This window comes from Triticum aestivum, chromosome 7B, assembly GCF_018294505.1.
Source record: "Triticum aestivum cultivar Chinese Spring chromosome 7B, IWGSC CS RefSeq v2.1, whole genome shotgun sequence".
NCBI classification, from domain to species: domain Eukaryota; kingdom Viridiplantae; phylum Streptophyta; class Magnoliopsida; order Poales; family Poaceae; genus Triticum; species Triticum aestivum.
In genome coordinates this window covers 329,225,050-329,249,783 of record NC_057813.1, presented here as the reverse complement: position 1 = coordinate 329,249,783, position 24,734 = coordinate 329,225,050, and the positions used below count along the sequence as shown (strand labels likewise).

Genomic DNA, 24,734 nt, shown 5'->3' with positions numbered 1-24,734 from the left:
AGAAGCAATGCTCTGATTAGGGGTGGATAAGTTGAATAGCCTTAGGGTACAATCAAAAACAATTCGATTGGTCGAGAACCAATTCCAGTTAAAGGAATGGCAATTCACTCGGAAAGTTAATTTATAAGGATCAACGATGATTGCATGTATTCGCAAACACATTGAGTCAACAGACTCAAAATGATAATGACAAGGAATGCCAATATGACTACGAGACTTATGGGATTAACCATAATGCAAGCAAGCAAAAATTTCAAGAGCCAAAGGTTGCTGAGGATTTTCGGAATATCGAATGGTATTTCGAAGACTTTTGTGTAACACAGGAACAACTGGGGGGGGGGTGAGCGGATACTCGATAAGTGCGAGAATTATCCATAGGGGTATTCAGGTGACAAGGAACAGCAAGGCGATAAGCTCAAAGGATTATCGAGACAACGACGAGTGTTTCGAGGTATCTGGTAATAACAAGACCAACTGGGGATGAATGTAAGAATAACAACTGCAAGTAGTTATCCATAAGGGTTGACGGTGGAAGGGGAATTGCAAATGCGATGAACATAAGTTCTCGGTTAACAACGGAGAGTATCTTCAGGGTCTTCACGTGCCGCAGACGATCATCATTAATAAGGGGCTCTCCGGGTGAAAGTGATAACGAGATCCTAATGTTAGATTTAGCAAGAGTCATTTAACCCGAATAGAAGAGAAATAAGAGTCCCAGAGTATAGGTCGAGGAATAAAAGATCCTAATACCTCCCGATGGCGATGTGGGCCCATGGGCCACACAGCCATGTTAGTAAAAGTTTTTCAACGACTAGACTCGACTTCGGCCAAGGAGTGTGGAAGGGGGATTCCTACAGGCAGTCGGCTCTGATACCAACTTGTGACGCCCCCGATTCAATCGTACACTAATCATGCACGCAAATGTGTACGATCAAGATCAGGGACTCACGGGAAGATATCACAACACAACTCTACAAATAAAATAAGTCATACAAGCATCATAATACAAGCCAGGGGCCTCGAGGGCTCGAATACAAGTGCTCGATCATAGACGAGTCAGCGGAAGCAACAATATCTGAGTACAGACATAAGCTAAACAAGTTTGCCTTAAGAAGGCTAACACAAACTGGGATACAGATCGAAAGAGGCGCAGGCCTCCTGCCTGGGATCCTCCTAAACTACTCCTGGTCGTCGTCAGCGGGCTGCACGCAGTAGTAGGCACCTCCGGGGTAGTAGTCGTCGTCGACGGTGGCGTCTGGCTCCAGAGCTCCAGCATCTGGTTGCGACAACCAGAAAGAAAGGAAAAGGGGAAAAAGGGGGGAGAAAGCAACTGTGAGTACTCATCCAAAGTACTCGCAAGCAAGGAACTATACTACATATGCATGGGTATAGGTGTAAGAAGGCCATATCAGTGGACTGAACTGCAGAATGCCAGAATAAGAGGGGGATAGCTAGTCCTATCGAAGACTACGCTTCTGGCAGCCTCCGACTTGCAGCATGTAGAAGCGAGTAGACTGAAGTCCTCCAAGTAGCATCTCCAAGTAGCATCTCCAGATAGCATCTCCAAGTAGCATCTCCAGATAGCATCTCCAAGTAGCAACGCATAGCATAATCCTACCCGGCGATCCTCTCCTCGTCGCCCTGTAGAAAAGCGATCACCGGGTTGTCTGTGGAACTTGGAAGGGTGTGTTTTATTAAGTATCCGGTTCTAGTTGTCATAAGGTCAAGGTACAACTCCAAGTCGTCCTGTTACCGAAGATCACGGCTATTCGAATAGATTAACTTCCCTGCAGGGGTGCACCACATAACCCAACACGCTCGATCCCATTTGGCCGGACACACTTTCCTGGGTCATGCCCGGCCGCGGAAGATCAACACGTCGCAGCCCCACCTAGGCACAACAGAGAGGCCAGCACGCCGGTCTAAACCTAAGCGCGCAGGGGTCTGGGCCCATCGCCCTGAGCACACCTGCACGTTGCGTGGGCGGCCGGAAGCAGACCTAGCCTAGCAGGCGTTCCAGTCCAATCCGGCGCGCGCCGCTCCGTCGCTGACGTCAAGAAGGCTTCGGCTGATACCACGACGCCGGGATACCCATAACTACTCCCGCGTAGATGGTTAGTGCGTATAGGCTCGTAGCCGACTCAGATCAAATACCAAGATCTCGTTAAGCGTGTTAAGTATCCGCGAACGCCGAACAGGGCCAGGGCCAGGCCCACCTGTCTCCTAGGTGGTCTCAACCTGCCCTGTCACTCTGCCACAAAGTAACAGTCAGGGGCCGTCGGGAACCCAGGCCCACCTCTACCGGGATGGAGCCACCTGCCCCTTCAGCCCCCAACTCCGAACAGTATCACAGGTAATGTAACAGTGTAAAGTATATAGTATATGCCCGTGATCACAGGTAATGTAACAGTGTAAAGTATATAGTATATGCCCGTGATCACCTCCCGAAGTGATCACAGCCCAGTAGTATAGCATGGCAGACGGACAAGAGTGTAGGGCCACTGATGGAACACTAGCATCCTATACTAAGCATTTAGGATTGCGGGTAAGGTATCAATGACTGTAGCAGCAATGACAGGCTATGCATCAGAATAGGATTAACGGAAAGCAGTAACATGCTACACTACTCTAATGCAAGCAGTATAGAGAAGAGTAGGCGATATCTGGTGATCAAAGGGGGGCTTGCCTGGTTGCTCTGGCAAGAAGGAGGGGTCGTCAACTCCGTAGCCGAACTGGGCAGCAGCAGCGGTCTCGGAGTCTACCGGAAAGGAGTAACGGAGGGGGAACACAATAAATAACGGAGCAATCAAATGTAACACAAAGCAAGATGCGGCAATACGTTGTGCTAGGGGTGACCTAACGTAGGGATGGGCGATACCGGTGAAGGGGGAAACATCCGGGAAAATATCCCCGGTGTTTCGTGTTTTCGGGCAGAGGAGCCGGAGGGGGAAAGTTGCGAGTTCGATAGGTTAGGGGTGTGTGGCGGACAAACGGACTGCGTATCCGGATTCGTCTCGTCGTTCTGAGCAACTTTCATGTTGAAAATATTTTAATCCGAGCCACGGATTAAAAGATATGATTTTCTAAAGATTTTATTAATTTCTGGAATTTAATTAATTATTTAATTAATTCGAAAAATGGATTTATGACACCAGCATGATGTCATGCTGATGTCAGCAGTCAACGTTGACCGTTGACCTGGTCAACCTGACAGGTGGGTCCCCTGGACCCACCTGTCATCCTCTAATTAGGTTAATTAGGGTTTAGGTTAATTCTAATTACAGTTTAATTAAACTAATTAGTTAGTTAGGTTAATGTAATTATGATTAATTCCTTAATTAATTAATTAATTAAATTATTATTATCTATTTATTTATTTTATTTATTTTATATATTATTTTTAATTCTTTTTTTTTAACAAAACGTTCTGGGCTGGGCCCCGTTTGTCATAGGGTCATTGGACCAATGCGGGTTAGCGGGCGCAACGGGTGCCGGGCACCAGCCCGAGCGGTTCGACATGCGCGCGAACCCGGCGACGGGCGCCGCGGGCGTGGCCGAAGCCTGAGCGGCGACCAGCGTGCGGGGGCGGCACAGCGAGGCCCCCAGGCCGCAGTGGCAACGAGGCCGAGGGCGGGGTGCGCGAGCTGCGGCGGCGAAGGCGGGGATCAGGGGCGGAGCAGAGCTCCGGGGCGCACGGCCGTCGACGATAAGGCGAGGAGGGGCGTGGCCGTGCGTAGCCCTGGCTAGGCAGGGCGGCGCGGGGTCGGCGGTGACCAACAGGGGCGCGGCCACGGTGGGCGCGCACTGGAAGGAGGCCGCGGGCGTGTGTGCGTGCGGTGGCGCACCGAGGGAGGCGCGGGGACAATGGAAGGAGGAGGGCGGAGGTGAGCGCGGCGGGGCTCACATTGGGGCGTGGGGTCTAGGGCGGTTGGCGCGATGGAGGTCGAGGAAGGCCGTTGTGGAGGAGGACGGGGTCGACGTCGACGTAGGGGAAGCAGGCCGGCGTGGACGACGAGGCGACGGCGTTTCGGGGAAGACGGTGAGTGGCTTCGGCGGCGCGGGCGTCGAGCGAGGGAGATGGGGATGGAGCGAGGCTCGCGCGGGGGCCGGCGTGCGCGGCCACGGCGGGGCTCGCGCGGTCGCGGGCGAGGGGGGTTCGAGCGTCGGGGGGGTGGGGGTTCGTCCCGATCCCGATCTGGATCGGGGAAGGGACGAGGGGTCGTGGGAAGGGGGAGAGAGGAGTGGGGGTCGGCTAGGGTTCGGTCGGGGAGTGGGGGGGGTTAAGGGAGTGAGGGGGCCGGATGGGCCGTTTGGCCCAGTTGGCCAGGGGTTTTTCCCCCCCTCCCTTTATTTATTCGGTTTGCTTTTTTTTCTTTTCTTATTTTTTCTTTTCTGTTTTAATTCATTTTAAAATATTCAGACACTTTATAAAATGTGTGCACTCCACCATAATTACCGATGTAATATTTGACAACCACCGAACTTTTTAGTTTTAATTTTTGAAAACTTTTATTGTTATCATTAATTTGAATTTTGAATTTTGGACCGGTTTTGAACTAACTCAAGATTAGCAACTATAATTGAGGTGACGTGGCATCACTAGCAGAGAATCACTGTAGCTTAATTTCCCGGGCGTCACACCAGTGCTAGTTTTTGTTTTTTCCTTATTTTTGAGTTTTACAGAAATAGGAATACCAAACGGAGTCCAATTGACCTGCCAATTTACGGAGATTTTTTATGAACCAGAAGAAGCCTCCGAAGCAAAAGAGTTGGGCCAGAAGAGTCCCGAGTCATCCACGAGGGTGGAGGGTGCGCCCTACCCCCTGGTAGCGTGCCCCTACCTCAGGGCTGACTCGGAGACCCCCCTAACGTGAAACTGACGCCAAAAATTCTTATAAATATAAAAAACCCCGAAAATAAACCTAGATCCGGAGTTCCGCCGCCGCAAGCCTCTGTAGCCACCAAAAACCAATCGGGACCCTGTTCCGGCACCCTGCCGGAGGGGGGATCCATCACCGGTGGCCATCTTCATCATCCCGGTGCTCTCCATGACGAGGAGGGATTAGTTCACCCTCGGAGTTGAGGGTATGTACCAGTAGCTATGTGTTTGATCTCTCTCTCTCGTGTTCTTGATATGGCACGATTTTGATGTATCGCGAGCTTTGCTATTATAATTGGATCATATGATGTTTCTCCCCCTCTACTTTCTTGTAATGGATTGAGTTTTCCCTTCGAAGTTATCTTATCGAATTGAGTTTTTAAGGATTTGAAAACATTTGATGTATGTCTTGCATGTGCTTAGTTTTGGTGACAATGGGATATTCACGTGATCTACTTGATGTATGTTTTGGTGATTAACTTGCGGGTTCAGTGACCTTGTGAACTTATGCATAGGGGTTGGCACACGTTTTTGTCTCGACTCTCTGATAAAAACTTTGGGGCACTCTTTGAAGTTCTTTGTGTTGGTTTGAGTAGATGAATCTGAGATAGGACTTGAGAGAATATTGATCTTACCTTTAGCTCCTTGTGGGTTCGACACTCCGTACTTATCACTTCCACCTTTGAAAATTGTTACGATGATTCCTTGCACTTGGAAACCCGTGCTTCCAGTTCGGTTTTTTTCGTCTGATATTTTCGTGAAAAAAAAGTTCGTTAAAACCTATCAACATGGGATCTAATTTTGAAGATCTCGACGCGAGGATTCCAATGGTGAAAGTGGTTTGAAATTTGGACCCTTGATTTGAAACATAAAACGTTTTAAATAAACGGATCTATGAAAAAAAAGAGAACTTAGTCATTTTCGTTTAAGAAGCCCGTGTAGGTCGAAATTTAGTCACCGGTGACCGGGCGGCCCGCGTGGGTGTTTGAGGCCGTGTAGGTTGAAGTTTCCTTTGAATTGCAGCAAATCCCGTGAACCGAGCGAGGCCCTGGTGAGGAAATTGGGGGTTCATGCTCTGAAACTGCTACTCCGAATCTCGCATCTTCGCTCCGCCTCGCCTTCGGCGGGCCTCGACCTCGCCGCCGCCGGCTATGGAGTTCATCGACGACGAGTGGGACTCCCAGCCGCGCGCGCGCGTCGTCCACTCCCGCGCCGATGCCGCCGCCAATTCCTCATCCCCCACTGCGAATCCCGCGTCCCGCTCTCTCCCCCACGTCGTCGCCTGCGCCGCTGCAGCCGTGCTCCTCCTCGCCGCAGCCTACTCCCTCGACTCGGCCTACCAGGTCTTCGCCTCCATTCTCGTTTGGATCGCATCCTCGCTGCTCCTCGCCCCCTTCGCGCCATCCTCCGCCACCGGCGGCGACATCTCCGTCGGCCGCGGCAGCTTCCTCCCTGACCAGGAACCGTCCCAGGAGCCCACCCCGGACCCCATCGCCCCCTCCCGCCGGGGTCGCCGCCAGAACGCCGCCCCGCCGCCCCCAAAGTCGTCAGATCCGGTCGCTCCTCCCGTCCAGCCGCCTCCACGGCGGCAGGAGGCGATGGGTGGGGGGACCGCTGTTCTGGACGGCGTGGAGAGGGAGGAGGAGGTTGGCGAGTGGACCGACCAAGAAATGGAGCTTCTCCGGCGGCAGATGCTGAAGCACCCGGCAGGAGAGCCCCAGCGCTGGGAGAAGATCGCCGCAGTGTTCGGCGGCCGCCGCACGCCGGAGAGCGTCATCCGCGCAGCAAAGTCAGGCGGCGCCGTGGCGGCTGGTGGCTCGTTCGAGCAGTTCCTGCGCAAGCGAAAGCCGCTGGACCCAAGGGCCGGGGCCGCTGACGCTGATACAGGTGGCAATGCTGGAGGAGGGGACGGTGGTTGGAGTGCTGGTGAGGACCGTTCTCTGCTGAACGCGCTCAAGGAGTTCCCTAAGGACACGGCAATGAGGTGGGAGAAGGTGGCCGCAGCAGTGCCTGGGAAGACAAAGTCCGGGTGCATGAAGAGGGTCACCGAGCTCAAGCGTGACTTTCGGAGCAGCAAGGAGCCATAGGAGGCAGCGCCATAGCTTGAACGTTGTCTTCCTTGCCTGGTACAGTCTCTGCTTGTCATTTTGACGGCAGTAATAGTATTATATGCTGGCTATCTTTATATATTGCTACTTGACAATAGATTTATGTTTTGTTGTTGTTTTGAGCTAATCATCTTGAAATCAATGTTACACTTTGGTGAAGCTAAACGGCATCTTTTTATCATTCAGAAGTTGGAAACATGAAAATTATAATGTGTTGGCTGTCAAATCTTCATTTCATTTTTGAAATGGTGGCATCATGCAAATTTGAGTGAAGCCTAGATGTTCCCCAAGAATGCAAACTGATGATAGTTATCAATTATTTACTAAAGTGTTGTACATGTCTTGTATTCGTGTGCTAGATGAAACTAGACACCTCATGATACGCTTCCAATTTGGTTTATGTTGCCTGCTTCATAAAGATGACATGTTACTTGTCTTTGAAAGGACCATAAGAAAAACGATTATGTGACAGTTACCACAAACACCCCATTCCTGATCACTATAAAATTCTTCCTCATTTTGATTTTTGGAACTTCAGTGTTATGCAAAGGAGCGAGAAGCCTAGATTTTCCCCAACTAAACAATAGGATAATATTGGTTTAATTCTAGAGTTGATCCTAGCGATGATGCGACACTCGTTTTTGCTAGTAGTGCTGTTAAACATATCACTTGTCTCACTAGATGACGCGACAGTTGTCTTTAATATAATTGCAGTGTTTGATGTTATAACTACAGAATAAATGCATTTTCTTCTTCATTGCCCCGGATTTACCAGGATTATGCTCGAGGAAGAAATGCCCTAAGAGATAGCCTATCTGTTAAATTAGCTGATTTCTGGTGCCAATATAGCAGTTGGCCAAAATACCTCATAATTTATGTGCCGACAAAATAGATGATGTGTGTTTCCTTTTTCTTAACCCGTCTTCTCAACACATGTATGAGACTTGTCCATATCTTACAGTGCAGATACTCCTGCATTGTTTGAACTTGCTGCTGGAGAAGTAATGTAGATCAGTGTATTCTGGATCAAGAAGCAGATGGATTGGAGAAACATAGATAGTAATTACTCCCTCCGTCCCAAATTTCTTGTCTTAAATTTGTCTAGATACAAATGTATCTAGTTACGTTTTAGTATTAGATACATTCGTATCTAGACAAATCTAAGACAAGAATTTTGAGACGGAGGGAGTATATTTTGCTCTGTATGTGAAGTACGTAATTACATAATACATGCTCCTATTCTTGTTCATGAAACATCGTTAAAAGTCACGTACCAATATGAAACGGGAAAAAGGGTAAAACTGTTGGGGATGTATGCAAACTGGTATTTTGATGTCTTTGCGCATGGTGAAAGAGTGTTGTGCTTTCTTATTCACTTTATGCCAAACTGTCGGGGATGTATGCAAACTGGTATTGTAATGTCTTTGCGCAAGGTGGAAGAGTGTTGTTTATGCCGAAGTGTGTTTTTTCGCTATGATCACCAAAATGCCATGTTTCTGTACATCATGCACGATCGACGGAGAGGCAGCTCAGACTTTCAAGGAAAGGGTTATTAAGGAGGGCCCTTGGGAGGAACGAGGTGATGCAAACATGTGGATGAAGATGGCGTTTTGCGTTCGTAAGGTGGCTTTAAGGAGTTTGGGTTGACCAGGGGAAGTGATACTTGGTGGTGGAACGATGATATTCAAAAGGCTATTAAGGAGATGAAAGACTGTTTCAGACGGTCACATCTGGATATTAGTGCAAATAATATAGAGAAGTGAGATGAAAGACTGTTTCAGACGGTCACATCTGGATATTAGTGCAAATAATATAGAGAAGTGCAAGATGGTAAAGAAGATTGCAAAATGAGCCGTGAGTGAAGCAAGTTATTGGGCGTATGAGGATCTCTACTTGTGTTTAAACACAAAGGAAGGCGAAAGGGACATCTATGGCCAAGAGTCGAGAGAGAAGATGAGGGATATCAACCAAGTCAAATGCAGCAAAAACAAAGTCAATGAAGAGAGAGAGAGCTCTACTTTTGAGCTGGACCACTCTTTTGATGATACCAATAGGCGTTTTGTGCGATGAATTCCGGAGTCTGGGGTCAGGGTGACTTAAAGAAAGGCTGAAAGGAGGCAAGGCTATGGGTCTTGATTGTATCCCCGTTGAGTGTGGAAAGGCCCCCGAGACATAGGCGATAATGTGACTAATTAAACTTTTCAACCTCATATTTTAGGCAAACAAGATGCTCAGAGTACGGAGGCGGAGTATATTAGTACCACTCTTCAAGAGCAAGGGGATGTTGAAAGTTGTACTAATTACCGTGGAGTTAAGCTGATGAGCCCTACAATGAAGCTATGGGAGAGTCCCTGAGCACCTCTTAAGAAGAATGACAAGCGATACCAAAATTCAATTTCGTTTCATGCCAGTGCCTCCCCTGAAATGGCTTGGGCATATACAACAAAGACCTCTCGCCATAATGTCAAGAAAAATTGTGTAAACCAAACCTGATATGAAAGGAGTCCGTTAAGAGAGATATGAAGGACTAGGTTATTATCAAAGAACTAGTCATGACAAAGGTGTGTGGAAGTTAGCTATCTACGGGCCAAAACTATGAGTTGGTTTCAAGATCATACGCCTTTCAACTCTATTAGTCAACTCCCAACTCGCTAAAAGGCATTGTTGTTCAGATCCTCAGTGGAGAATGTATAGTCTGATATTTGTTTATCTTAGCCCAACGATCAGGTTTATTGTATGCTACTACTCCCTCATAAACGTCTTATATTATGGGACGGAGGGAGTATATGATAAACTCACTGTAAGTTCTTTCCAAATATATTTTCAAATATATGATAAACTCAGTGTAAGATCTTTCCAAATATATTTCAGGTACCGGACTTGATGCAGCAAATCATTGTGATCATTTCCCTTTCTGAAGTCAAGAAGAAGCGAATCACCATTGGTCTCGCTGAATCGGGAATCATGATGATGTTGTATGAAGGAAACAATAGCGTTCAACAACATATGGTGTAGTTTTATTGTTTTACCAGAATCAAGATTCGCCAAACAGAACAACACTAGACCTGTAGAAAAAAGGTCCATACGGAAAAGGAACAGCAGTCCTGATGGTTTGGGTGTTAATGTCAAGCTCCAAATTTTATGCTAGTCGGTTGTCAATGCGTCATTGTCTTCATTACTTCCAAGCCAAATCGTTATGCTTCACGTTGTTCCCTCGGCTACCAGTGGCCCGTGTATCCTTTTTTAAACTCTGTAAGCTCCTAGGGAATGCTCGTCCCTGGTGCGTCGATGGCTTTGCCAAGCGTTGTTGGGCACACCTGTATGGAAGAGGATGGCAGCTGTGCGGCGTTTTGGGTCCATTACTGACGTGTGTCCTGGACTAGGGGGTGCTAACCTAGTCAGCCCATGCTCCTCAGAATGGGCTGGTGGACCCTCATTCATCTTGAAGTGGACTCCGGAAGCCGTGCGATGGGGCGTGATCAAGACTGCATCTGTCGAAGGCTTGACGTACACTTCAAGACTTCAGCTGCCCCCATGCCAAGATTCCGACTTTGTAACCCTAGATGCCCTACCTGGCGTGTATATAAGCCAAAGGGTTAGCCTGTAGAGGGAACAACAAAAACGTAATCTCATTCACCTAGCTTTAGAGTTAGAACACATCTTATGATCTCGAGGTAGATCAACTCTGTATTCGATACATCTGCATCAATATAAACAAGAGCAGGACGTAGGGTTTTACCTCCATCAAGAGGGCCCGAACTTGGGTAAATATCGTCTCCCTGTTCCTGTTACCCTTGATTCGAGATCCACAGATCGGGACCCCCTACCCCGAGGTATGCCGGATTTCACACCGACACTGGTACTTTCATTGAGAGTTCCGTGTAAGATCGGCAAAGGACCGATGGCTCATCTGCAGGTCAAGTGCGGCACCAGCCAACTTTTTGTGTGTTGACGTCAAGATTTTCTGCGCCGACTTGACGGGCTATCTGGCCACCGTTGAGAACTACGCCCCCGATCAGGTTGTAACCTTTGGAGGGCTAGAGTACAACGCGGATCCATGCAGTGAGCTTGTCCTGTCGGGCTGGACGCCTGGCCGGATTCAGGGCTTGACGAGCATCACAAGCTCGACTCGGAACGGACTTCCCTTAAGGACGACGCATCAGGCCCTCCAACACCAGGAGGCACGAAGGGGCTGCCCCCCCCCACCTCTGAAGGCTCCATCACAACACCAAACTCCGACTTAAATCAAAGCTCGGCTTCGAATCCGGTATCGGGCTTAGAACCGATCCCGATCATGGATCTAGAATCCACTCTGGCTCCTGGCGCGGCCGAAGACGCATTGACCGTACCACAATGCTACTTCGAGTTAACCCAGCCTATGACCAGGCCACGAATCCCAAGGAGTTATCCCACCTTAATGAGATGCTTTACCGAATCCAGAACTTGTCGATCTCGGATGGCAGAACCTCGGTTTATGACAGAATCGGACTTAAAGCCGACGACCGAGAAATTTACGTCCCACCCACCACCCATCTAGTTGCCACGATCGATGATTTAATCGACGTGCTAGACTATGACGAGGCCACAGACATGGATGAAGATGTCGACGGCCTTGCAGAGACCACCTCGCCGCAAACTAACACCGGCAAGTGGACCGCAACATCTACTTATGATGTCTACATGGTCAATACTCCCAACTCCCCTCCAAGACGTCGGCGTAGACGCAGAAGGGGCAACACAGGGGACACCGCCGGGAATAACGCCACCGCTAATAATGGCGCGGCAATAGCCGATGACGCCGGCAATCCTGAGAAGGACCTTCAAGCCTCCCAAGAGCGGCGTGTCAGCCCCGGATGAATCCCCGGGGAGGAGGACCCTGATGACCTCTTTGAAGGGGCCGGTGAAAATTACATGCCGGCATCCAAGGAGGACGAGAGCCTCGGCACCGAGGACTATATAGTCCCGAGACCCCATTGTGCAAGAGCGCTTCAGACGGCGTCTCGTCGCCACTGCTCACAGTATGAATCGGAAGCAGCAGCAGTTGCAGGCCAACGAGGATGCTTTGAACGACAAATGGGTCGAAATACTCTCAGCCGAGCAAGATCTCAAGGAACGACGTCGTAGTGCGCCTAAGTCTTACCCGTGTAGATGTTTGTTGCCCGAGTTCGACGAAGAACTATCGGACGATGCACTTTTAACACGCGGACGGCCAGACCAACCTGACCGACCCCCTAGAGGGCGGGACAGGCCAACACAGGAAGATTTCCGCACTCAAACGACACCATGCCATCATGGCAAGGACCACGTCGACTACCTAGACCATCATGACGCTCTACGTCACATTGAGACAAACCAAGTGCCTCCTCGGTCCATTTACGAATCAAGAGGACGTGCCGCTGGGCCTGATGGCTATGATTCCTGGCTAGACATGAACGACAGTGCCCGAGATCAAGCCTACACACGGCTCTTCCCCGACCTCCTGTTGGGAAAAGTTGCATGGAAAACAAAAAAATTCTACGCACACGGAAGATCTATCCATGGAGATGCATAGCAACAAGAAGGGGAGAGTGTGTCTATGTACCCTCGTAGACCGTAAGCGGAAGCGTTTCACAACGCGGTTGATGTAGTCAAACTTTCTTCGCGCTCCGACCGATCTAGTACCGAACGCACGGCACCTCCGCGTTCTGCACACGTTCAGCTCGGTGACGTCCTTCGCCTTCTTGATCCAACAAGATGGTGAAGTAGTAGATGAGTTACGGCAGCACAACGGCGTGGTGACGGTGATGGTGATGTGATCTCCGCAGAGCTTCGCCTAAGCACTACGAAAATATGACCGAGGGAGTAAACGGTGGACGGGGGCGCCGCACACGGCTAAGACAACGTTGTGTGTCCTTATGTGGCGCCCCCTCCCCATGTATATATAGGTGAGGGGATAGGAGGTAGCCAGGTGCGCCCTAGGGCTGGCCGCCGACCCCTAGGGCCCCTGCCTTGCCCTGTGCCGCCTTGCCATATTTCCTCGAAGGGGAAAGGAAGGAGGATGAGGGGGAAGGAAAGGGGAGACCTAGTCTCCACTTTCCTTCTCCCCTAGGGCCGACCGGCTATGGGGGGTGCACCAGCCCCTTGTCGACTGATGTGTTTCCTCACATGGCCCGTAAGGCCCATAGCTTTGTCGGGGGGGGGGGGTGCCCCGAACACCTTCCGGTGACCCGATAAGTACTCGGCACCCTCCGAAACACTGCCGGCGTCCGAATACCCTCGTCCTATATAACAATATTTACCTCTCGACCATGTAGAGACTCCTTGTCATGTCCGTGATCTCATCGGGGACTCCGAACAATGTTCGGGCACCAAATTATATAACTCACATAACACAATATCGTCAACGAACGTAAAGCGCGCGGACCCTAAGGTTCAAGAACTATGTAGACATGGCCGAGACACCTCTCTGGTTAATAACCAATAGCGGAACCTGGATGCCCATATTGGCTCCTACATATTCCACGAAGATCTTTATCGGTTGAACCGTTATGATAACATACGTAATTCCCTTTGTCCATCGGTGTGTTACTTGCCCGAGATTCGATCGTCGGTATCTTCATACCTAGTTCAATCTCCTTACCAGCAAGTCTCTTTACTCGTTCCGTAATACATCACCTCGTGACTAACTCCTTAGTCATTTGCTTGCAAGCTTATGATGTGCATTACCGAGAGGGCCCAAAGATACCTCTCCGATACTCGGAGTGACAAATCCTAATCTCAATCTATGTCAACTCAACAAACACCTTCAGAGATACCTGCGGAGCATCTTTATGATCACCCAGTTACGTTGTGACGTTTGATAGCACACAAGGTATTCCTCCGGTATCCGGGAGTTGCATAATCTCATAGTCGAAGGAATATGTATTTGACATGAAGAAAGCAATAGTAATAAACTAAATGATCAATATGCTAAGCTAACGGATGGGTCTTGTCCATCACATTATTCTCCTAATGATGTGATCTCGTTAAATGACAACACATGTCTATGGTTAGGAAACCTTAACCATATTTGACCAACGAGCTAGTCTAGTAGAGGCTTACTAGGGACACAGTATTTGTTTATGTATTCACACATGTATTTAAGTTTCTGATCAATACAATTCTAGCATGAATAATAAATCTTTATCATGAATAAGGAAATATAAAATAATAACTTTATTATTGCCTCTAGGGCATATTTCCTTCAGTCTTCCACTTGCACTAGAGTCAATAATCTAGTTCACATTGCCATGTGATTAATACCCATAGTTCACATCACCATGTGACTAACACCCAAAGAGTTTACTAGGGTCAATAATCTAGTTCACATCGCCATGTGATTAACACTCAAAAAGTACTAAGGTGTGATCATGTTTTGCCTGTGAGAGAGGTTTAGTCAACGGGCCTGTCACATTCAGATTCGTATGTATTTTGCAAATTTCTATGTCAATAATGCTCTGCATGGAGCTACTCTAGCTAATTGTTCCCATGTTCAATACATATCTAGATTGAGACTTAGAGTCATCTGATTTGGTGTTAAAGCTTGCATCGATGTAACCCTTTACGATGAACTCTTTATCACCTACATAATCAAGAAACATTTCCTTAGTCCTTTTCAGGTACCTAAGGATAATTTTGACCGTTGTCCAGTGGTCCATTCCTAGATTACTATTGTACCCCCTTGCCAAACTCATGGAAAGGCACACAATAGGTCTGGTATATAGCATGGCATACTTTAGAACCTATGGATGAGGCATAGGGAATGACTTCCATTCTCTCTCTATCTTCTGCCGTGATTGGGCTTTGAGTCTTACTCAACTTCACACCTTGTAACACAGGCAAGAACCCTTTCTTTGACTAATCCATTTTTGAACTTCTTCAAAACTTTATCAAGGTATGTGCTTTGTGAAAGTCTATTAAGCGTCTCGATCTATCCCTATAGATCTTGATGCCCAATATATAAGTAGCTTCACCGAGGTCTTTCATTGAAAAATTCTTATTCAAGTATCCTTTTATGCTATCCAGAAATTCTATATCATTTCCAATCAATAATATGTCATCCACATATAATATTAGAAATGCTACATAGCTCCCACTCACTTCCTTGTAAATACAAGCTTCATCATAAGTCTGTATAAAAACATATGTTTTTATCACCTCATCAAAGCATATATTCTAACTCTGAGATGCTTGCACCAGTCCATAGATGGATCGTTGGAGCTTGCACACTTTGTTAGCACCTTTAGGATCGACAAAACCTTCTGGTTCCATCATATACAACTCTTCTTTAAGAAATCCATTAAGGAATGCAGTTTTGACATACATTTGCCAAATTTCATAATTATAAAATGCGGCAATTGCTAACATGATTTGGACTTATTTAAGAATCGCTACGGGTGAGAAGGTCTCATCATAGTCAACCCCTTGAACTTGTCGAAAACCTTTCACGACAAGTCGAGCTTTGTAGATGGTGACATTACCATCAACATCTGTCTTCTTCTTGAAGATCCATTTATTCTCAATGGCTTGCCGATCATCGGGCAAGTGCACCAAAGTCCACACTTTGTTCTCATACATGGATGCTATCTTAGATTTCATGGCCTCAAGCCATCTATCGGAATCTGGGCTCATCATAACTTCTTCATAGTTCGTAGGTTCGCCATGGTCTAGTAACATGACTTCCAGGACAGGAGCCATACCACTCTGGTGCGGAACATGCTCTGTTCGACCTACGAGGTCCAGTAGTAACTTGATATGAAGTTTCATGATCATCATCATTAGCTTCCTCTCTAGTTGGTGTAGGCATCACGGGAAAAGATTTCTCTGATGTGCTACTTTCCAAATTGAGAGAAGGTACAATTACCTCATCAAGTTCTACATTCCTCCCACTCACTTCTTTCGAGAGAAACTTCTTCTCTAGAAACGTTCCATTATTGGCAACAAAGATCTTGCCTTCGGATCTGTGGTAGAAGGTGTACCCAATTGTTTCCTTAGGGTATCTTATGAAGACGCACTTCTCCGATTTGGGTTCGAGCTTATCAGGCTGAAGCCTTTTGACATAAGTGTCGCAACTCCAAACTTTAAGAAATGACAACTTAGGTTTCTTGCCAAACCACAATTCATAAGGTGTCGTCTCAATGGATTTAGACGCAGCCCTATTTAACGTGAATGCGGCTGTCTCTAACGCCTAACCCCAAACAATAGTGGTAACTCGGTAAGAGACATCATAGAATGCACCATATCCAATAAAGTACGGCTACAATTTCGGACACACCATTACGATGTGGTGTTCCAGGTGGCGTGAGTTGTGAAACAATTCCACATTGTTTCAAATGAAGGCCAAACTCGTAACTCAAATATTCACCTCCTCGATCAGATTGTAGAAATTTATTTTCTTGTTACGATGATTCTCCACTTCACTCTGATATTCGTTGAACTTTTCAAATGTTCCAGACTCGTGTTTCATTAAGTAAATATACCCATATCTACTCAAATCATCTGTGAAGGTCAGAAAATAACGATATCCGCCACGTGCCTCAATACTCAACGGACCGCATACATCGGTATGTATTATTTATAATAAGTCATTGGCTCGCTCCATTGTTTTAGAGTACGAAGTTTTAGTCATCTTGCCCATGAGGCATGGTTCGCAAGTATCAAATGATTCGTAATCAAGTGATTCCAAAATTCCATCCGCATGGAGTTTCTTCACGCACATTACACCAATGTGACCTAAACGGCAGTGCCACAAATATGTTGCACTATCATTATCAACTTTGCATATTTTGGCATCAATATTATGAATATGTGTACTACTACAATCGAGATTCAACAAGAATAGACCATTCTTCAAGGGTGCATGACCATAAAAGATATTACTCATATAAATAGAACAACCATTATTCTCTGATTTAAATGAATAACTGTCTCGCACTAAACAAGATCCAGATATAATGTTCATGCTCAACGTTGGCACCAAATAATAATTATTCAGGTCTAAAACAAATCCTGAAGGTGGATGTAGAGGTAGCGTGCCGACGACGATCACATCAACCTTCGAACCATTCCCAACGTGCATCATCACCTCGTCCTTAGCCAATCTTTGTTTAATCCGTAGCTCCTGTTTCGAGTTACAAATATGAGCAACCGAACCAGTATCAAATACTCAGGCGCTACTACAAGCATTAGTAAGGTACACATCAATAACATGTATATCAAATATACCTTCTTATCCGCCAAGTATTTCAGGCAGTTCCATGTCCAGTGACCAGTCCCTTTGCAATAGAAGCACTCAGTTCCAGGCTTGGGTCCAGCTTTGGGCTTCTTCCCGGGAGTGGCAACTTGCTTTCCATTCTTCTTGAAGTTCCCTTTCTTTCCCTCGCCCTTTTTCTTGAAACTAGTGGTCTTGTTAACCATCAACACTTGATGCTCTTTCTTGATTTCTACCTTCGCCGATTTTAGCATCGCGAAGAGCTTGGGAATCGTTTTGTCATCCCTTGCATATTATAGTTCATCACGAAGTTCTAGTAGCTTGGTGATAGTGACTAGAGAACCTTGTCAATCAATATCTTATCTGGAAGATTAACTCCCACTTGATTCAAGCGATTGTAGTATCAAGATATTCTGAGTACATGCTCACCGGCTGAGCTATTCTCCTCTATCTTGTAGGCAAAGTACTTGTCAGAGGTCTCATACCTCTCGACACGGGCATGAATCTGAAATACCAATTTTTAGCTCTTGGAACATCTCATATGCTCCGTGGCATTCAAAAACGGTTTTGAAGCCCCGGTTCTAAGCCGTAAAGCATGATGCACTAAACTATTAAGTAGTCATCATACCGAGCTTGCAAAATGTTCATAACGTCTGCATCTGCTCCTGCAACAGGTTTGTCACCTAGCGTGCATCAAGCAAATAATTCTTCTGTGCATCAATTAGGATAATCCTCAGATCACGGACCCAGTCCGCATCATTGCTACTATCATATTTCAACTTAGTTTTCTCTAGGAACATATCAAAAAAATATAGGAGCTATATCGCGAGCTATTGATCTACAACATAGATATGCAAAACTATCAAGACTAAGTTCATGATAAATTAAGTTCAATTAATCAAATTACTTAAGAACTCCCACTTAAATAGACATCCCTCTAGTCATCTAAGTGATACATGATCCAAATCAACTAACCCATGTCTGATCATCACGTGAGATGGGGTTGTCATCAATGATGAACATCTCTATGTTGATCATATCTACTATATGACTCACACTCCAGTGTTCCGAGACCATGTCTGTACATGCTAGGCTCGTCAAGTTTAACCCAAGTATTCTGCATGTGCAAAACTGTCTTACACCCGTTGTATGTGAACGTAGAGTCTATCACACCCGATCATCATGTGGTGTCTCGAAGCGATGAACTGTAGCAATGGTGCATACTCAGGGAGAACACTTTTATCTTGAAATTAAGCGAAGTGATCATCTTATAATGCTACCACCGTTCTACGCAAAATAAGATGCATAAAAGATAAACATTACATGCAATCAAAATATTGTTGGAAATATGCCCTAGAGGCAATAATAAAAGTGTTATTATTATATTTCCTTGTTCATGATAATTGTCTTTTATTCATGCTATAACTGTATTATCCGGAAATCGTAATACACGTGTGAATACATAGACCACAATATGTCCCTAGTGAGCCTCTAGTTGACTAGCTCGTTGTGATCAACAGATAGTCATGGTTTCCTGGCTATGGACATTGGATGTCGTTGATAACGGGATCACATCATTAGGAGAATGATGTGATGGACAAGACCCAATCCTAAGCATAGCACAAAGATCGTGTAGTTCGTTTGCTAGAGCTTTGCCAATGTCAAGTATCTCTTCCTTTGACCATGAGAGCGTGTAACTCCTGGATACCGTAGGAGTGCTTTGGGTGTATCAAACGTCACAACGTAACTGGGTGACTATAAAGGTGCACTACAGGTATCTCCGAAAGTATCTATTGTTTTATGCGGATCGAGACTGGGATTTGTCACTCCGTGTAAACGGAGAGGTATCTCTGGGCCCACTCGGTAGGACATCATCATATGCGCAATGTGACCAAGGAGTTGATCACGGGATGATGTGTTACGGAACGAGTAAAGAGACTTGCCGGTAACGAGATTGAACAAGGTATAAGGATACCGACGATCGAATCTCGGGCAAGTACAATACCGATAGACAAAGGGAATTGAATACGGGATTGATTAAGTCCTTGACATCGTGGTTCATCCGATGAGATCATCGTGAAACATGTGGGAGCCAACATGGGTATCCAGATCCCGCTGTTGGTTATTGACCGGAGAACGTCTCGGTCATGTCTGCATGTCTCCCGAACCCGTAGGGTCTACACACTTAAGGTTCGATGACGCTAGGGTTATAAAGGAAGTTTGTATGTGGTTACCGAATGTTGTTCGGAGTCCCGGATGAGATCCCGGACGTCACGAGGAGTTCCGGAATGGTCCGGAGGTAAAGATTTATATATGGGAAGTCCTGTTTTGGTCACCGGAAAAGTTTCGGGCGATATCGGTATTGTACCGGGACCACCGGGAGGGTCTCGGGGGTCCACCAAGTGGGGCCACCTGCCCCAGCAGGTTGCGTGGGCCAAGTGTGGGAGGGGACCAGCCCCTAGGAGGGCTGGTGCGCCCCCCACAAGGGTGCAAGGCGCAAGGGAGAGTGGGAGGGGGCAAACCCTAGTCCAGATGGGCCTTAAGGCCCATATTGGTGCGCCTCCCTCTCCTCTCCCCTCTTGGCCGCCACCCCCTTTGCCATCTAGGGCTGGCCGCACCCCTTGGGGGTGGGAAACCCTAAAGGGGGCGCAGCCCCCCTTCCCCTATATATAGTTGAGGTTTGGGGCTGCCATACACATGAGTTCTCTTCCTCTTGGTGCAGCCCTGCCTCTCTCCCTACTCCTCCTCTCCCATGGTGCTTGGCGAAGCCCTGCTGGATTGCCACGCTCCTCCACCACCACCACCACGCCGTTGTGCTGCTGTTGGATGGAGTCTTCCTCAACCTCTCCCTCTCTCCTTGCTGGATCAAGGCGTGGGAGACGTCATCGGGCTGTACGTGTGTTGAACGCGGAGGTGCCGTGCGTTCGGCACTTGATCATCGGTGATTTGAATCACGACGAGTACGACTCCATCAACCCCGTTCACTTGAACGCTTCCGCTTAGCGATCTACAAGGGTATGTAGATGCACTCTCCTTCTACTCGTTGCTGGTCTCTCCATAGATAGATCTTGGTGACACGTAGGAAAATTTTGAATTTCTGCTACGTTCCCCAACAAATATGTGACATGATATGGCCATCATATTGTGCTTTTGATCTCCATCTCCAAAGCACCATCTCGTCACCGGCTTGACACCTTCACTAGTACGCGTAGGTGCTATATAAACAGTTTTTAACCCCTTTCCGTGACGTTATTTGGAACCATCGCCAAGTGAGTGTGGGCGATAGGGGTGTAACGACCCGAACCTGATAAGATTCGATGGCTCTGTGCTCACTGTGCTAGTCCCCAGATCGACTCGCTAGCATACACAGTACATATGAATATCAAATAACAAGTGCATCATTTACTATAACGTATGATCCAGAATTCATAAAGTATTACAAACTAAGTAGCACATAGCTAACTTCATTCAATAATAACAGCGAAAATGTAGCATAAACAAACGATGAGTCCCATCAATGCCCATGGCAAAAATGCTGAGTGAAGACTCTCGACCCTACTGTATCTCACGGATCACTTGAATATCCTGCAACATGATGAGTTGCAGCCACAAAGGGTCAATACATTGAATGTATTGGCAAATAACACAATATGATATAGCAAACCTACATCCACAAGCAAAGTATGACAAACAAAACACTCAAGTTAGTTTGGAGAAGAATGTCTTCACCTACCTCCACTAAATAAACTCACAACCGCATCTAATTTATTCGCGCAAGATAACCCCAAAAATTCTAAGTACACATGACAAGAACTTCAGAAGTATCTCAAGTGCGCTTTGTCAGTGGCGCATTCTCTAGAAACAATAGAGCGCTCCGCCAAGGATGCATTCACCTGATTTAAGTTCCGAAAACTATACCTCGCCTCAAGTGCGCTCTGTCAATGGCGCATTCTCTAGGGACAATATAGCGCTCTGCCAGTGACGCATTCACCTCGTTAATAATCCCGAGCCTACATGATGGGGCACGACCTCGGACGTGCCTCTGATATGGCCCGATCTTTTACGATGCAATAACCTTCAAGATCCACGGATTAAAAAATTACTCCCAATTACACGAGCAGTACGCGTAACCTGAAGTAGGGGTAACGACGATCAACAGACAATCCCTCGACACACGAGCAACCTCCCGCTGAAGTAGACGTAACCAGCACGCAACCCGTCGAGAACGACAGACCTCGAGCCAAGTGCAACTTTCATGCAGAAAAATCACACAAAATAATTAACAACGACACCCAAAGAGGGCTACTTAATATTTGATACACATGTTGTCTAACCTGTAGAAAATATAACCTAAAAATTACAAAGCACGCAGGCTTGGCTTTATAGTAGTAGCCGCACCTCTAACTTGACCCGAAAGAAAAGTACCCAACCAACTAGAACCAGAAAAATCTAAGCTGATGTATCTAATATTTGTGTCATGCACGTTATCTCTAATTGCCATGCATGTTGGTGGGCCCCAGCCCGTGTCCTTCAGGGAGAATAATCTCCACGAGCGATGCTCGTTAGGCAAACCATCGGCAACTTCTGGTGGTCGTGACCGACTAAAAAAATAACAATCTTTATTTTCCTGTCTCTTTTGATCACTTTCCTTTACAAACTGACTTGCCTTGTTACCTATCATGTACGTGGACTAGAAGGTGACGCGCGCTTTGCCGCGCCGTTTTTTGATTCTGGGTTCAACTTCCCTTTTCTTTCTTCGTGGATTATTATGGTCATTTGCGTCACCGTGGTTTCAATTCCATTGCGTTGTGTCTTAATTATGTTCCATTGCGTTGTGTCTTAATTATGTTGAGTTTGGTGGTGTTTCCTTCCGTTGGCTTCGTTCTTGCTTGTTGGAGGCGGTATCTGTTGTGCCGAGTCAGAGCTGTTCGGTGCATAGTAGATTCCTTGTCTGTCTTAAATCGACGTCCTCATTCAGCAATGCATTCAACAGAATGATCAACCTCAAAAGTTCTGCACCCAAATCGACCAGTTGAATCTTGACCTGAAATATCTCAACTTCTCAAGCCTGTAAATTACAGCAGAAAACCTTCAGGCACGGCATCTACAAGTTTGACAGAAGGAAACTACAATTCAAATCTAAGGTACATGAACCAGACCTGCCTTTTGGCGGGGCTAATATGAAAGAACTGTAGATAACATACACGACCTTCAGACATCAGCTGCTGAAATTTGGAAAGCAAGCCTTTGGGCACAAGACAGTGTATTCCATCACCCTGCAACTTCGTAGCAAAGATAAATTAGAAATGAATGGAAAGTTGTTCAATGGTACTAAACTAAGGCTAGTAGATGATGCCAGACCCCATGTAAGAATATTCTGTCTGTAGATAATGCAAAACATGATAAAGGGGTAACTCAGTGATCTCATTAAGAAAATGTCTGTTCCTGACGGAAAATTTTGTGTACATATATTGCAAATAACTCAAACACGAACATATAGCTTCAGCCTTTTCTCTCCTTGGTATCTTGTTAAAGACAACTCAAAGCATAAGTTCTTGTGAATCATCCTGCTCAATGACTCCTGATAATAGAACTGGGACAGGGACACCACCAATACTAATGCAAACAGAGATCTCTTTCTCTATCCAGACAATACCAGGAGAGGAAACCTCTTCATCTGAGCATCTAAAAAACAGAGCACCCGAGCCTATAATATAGGAATCACATGCATGAAAGGAAAAGATTGAACCAATCAACTCCCAAACAAAGCATCAAGCTCACTAAAATCATATAGTATATAAATGTACCTTTTCATCCACAAGGGAACATAAACCTACATATGAATTCCTCCTAAAAGTCTAAAACCATCTTGATCCAAATAAATCATTTCACATGAGAGAGCTCAAAACCGGTATGACCTTTCCTGAACAAAATAAAAAGAAGTCAATAAGCAAGATAGATGATTTGCACAGAAAAACAACAATAGAACAAAAAAGTAATTGTATGACTTCAGATCACAGGACTATGTTTTACGCCATGAACAAATAGGAGAAATGGATGAATAGGCTAATAAATATGCACACCTTTGCATCGACACTAAGTCTGATTGAGATATCATTCAAAGACAACAACAATGACATAAAAAAAATGAGCAAACACTATCTAGTTCACATTACAACAACTTGAACCTACTCCCCCCCCCCCCCCCCCAATACCTCTCCCACACTCACCCCAAAAGGTCCCAATCATATATGATCCTGTAACTGGAGGCTTGACACAACAAGATAATTCTTCAGCATAAAGAAGTTGTGTCAGATTAAAAGAAATAGTATTTGCAGGCTTCAGATATGCAGAAATTCATTGAGTAGCAAACTGTGTTAGGTTGAAGAAGCCTCAGTTAGTTCTCGACTTATAAGTAGCAATTTTTGATGATGGTAATTTGACTGCATAACCTTCAAAACTAATATGTTTATTTCAATTTTTGTAAGTTATGTATTAAGGAGAAATTATACGAATATTATTTTGAATATCCTGTAAATAAACTACACCTCACCCGTAGAATAAGACATGTACATGTACTCTAACAGGACAATAATCAAGTAAAATAGCTGCTATCAAAAGATACAACGATGAGTGAATTGAACCGTGAAAATTTCAGAAATAAAGAAGCATAATCCTACGTGACTTGAGCAGTGAAAAGTTCAGACATAATGTAAAGGTTTGGATCTCCATACTGTTGTGCTGACCGTCGATGCTCGACACCGAGTAGCAAAGATCAAGGAAGGCGTGAAAAGAAAAGAAAAGAAAAACACCGATCAAAGTCCGGGTGAATCTGATGTGGTCCGCTAGGGGAAGCATGTGGGGGTTTGGTGCGCGCCAAGGGGACAGGAGAAGGAGGGGCCGAGAGGGTTATGGAGTTTGCCTAGCAGATGAGCCAAGGAGGCGCCGCGAGAGGTGAGGCAACGCAGGCGAGGCATCCATGAGGAGGAGAAGAGAGGTCAAAGCAGCCGTTGGGTGGAGGAGGGGAGGGGGCTGGTGGCATGATGGTAGAGATCGAGAGAGGAACATGGGCGGCGTGAGGTTCCGTGCCTCCCTGCCGCGGGGAGCCACCCAGAGGCTGAGTACCACACTGGGAGATCACGCAAATCCGTGTGGAAGGTACGGCGAGGCAGAGGAGAGAGACGGCGGCGGCGCAAGACATGGATGGAATTCGTCGGTCTGGTTCGGGCACGGAGAAACTCAACTCATTTGTTACCGGTGAAAATGAACCGACCTGACCAAACGAACCCATGAGACAGAGGGACAACAACAGAAAAAAAATATACCGGAGGCCTGAGAACTCGTTATTTCAAGGGAGCTTAGTAACTCTACTGATGAGCCAAACTCATTTTCCCATTGGTCAACCAAGAGGAGTCCCACGTCCATGCATGATTTCTCCTGCCCATATGCATGTTCAGCTAATTTAGCCTTGTATTTCAAGATCATAATTTGCCTCTGGCCATTCTCCTTGAGCTGAAAA

The 24,734-nt window shown here is 46.4% G+C and overlaps 1 protein-coding gene and 1 long non-coding RNA gene across 4 annotated transcripts; one reads left to right on the top strand and one right to left on the bottom strand.

The window, feature by feature from the left end:
* The first annotated feature begins 5,844 nt into the window (after positions 1 to 5,844).
* LOC123157710 (transcription factor MAMYB) lies at positions 5,845 to 10,153 on the top strand. 2 transcript variants are annotated; one of them, XM_044575944.1, is made up of 2 exons: positions 5,845 to 7,005; positions 7,949 to 8,236. In XM_044575944.1, exon 1 carries the CDS (start codon positions 6,031 to 6,033, stop codon positions 6,964 to 6,966), a length of 936 nt encoding a protein of 311 aa, XP_044431879.1. In that variant the 5' UTR covers positions 5,845 to 6,030; the 3' UTR covers positions 6,967 to 7,005; positions 7,949 to 8,236. The 2 variants fall into 2 exon arrangements, with proteins under 2 accessions (XP_044431879.1, XP_044431878.1); XM_044575943.1 differs by lacking the exon at positions 7,949 to 8,236 and adding an exon at positions 9,859 to 10,153 and having other exon boundaries at positions 5,851 to 7,005.
* Positions 10,154 to 21,369: 11,216 nt separating this feature from the next.
* LOC123162361 (uncharacterized) lies at positions 21,370 to 24,496 on the bottom strand. Of its 2 annotated transcripts, XR_006481243.1 has the most exons (4): positions 23,950 to 24,496; positions 23,023 to 23,138; positions 22,375 to 22,922; positions 21,372 to 22,283 (listed from the first exon to the last, which is right to left on the bottom strand). It is a non-coding gene; the product is annotated as an uncharacterized lncRNA (long non-coding RNA). The 2 variants fall into 2 exon arrangements; XR_006481242.1 differs by having other exon boundaries at positions 21,370 to 22,283; positions 22,375 to 23,138.
* Positions 24,497 to 24,734: the final 238 nt, after the last annotated feature.

Bases quoted from the DNA above. Each gene is read 5' to 3' on its own strand.
- LOC123157710 (XM_044575943.1), top strand. From the start codon at position 6,031: ATGGAGTTCATCGACGACGAGTGGGACTCCCAGCCGCGCGCGCGCGTC.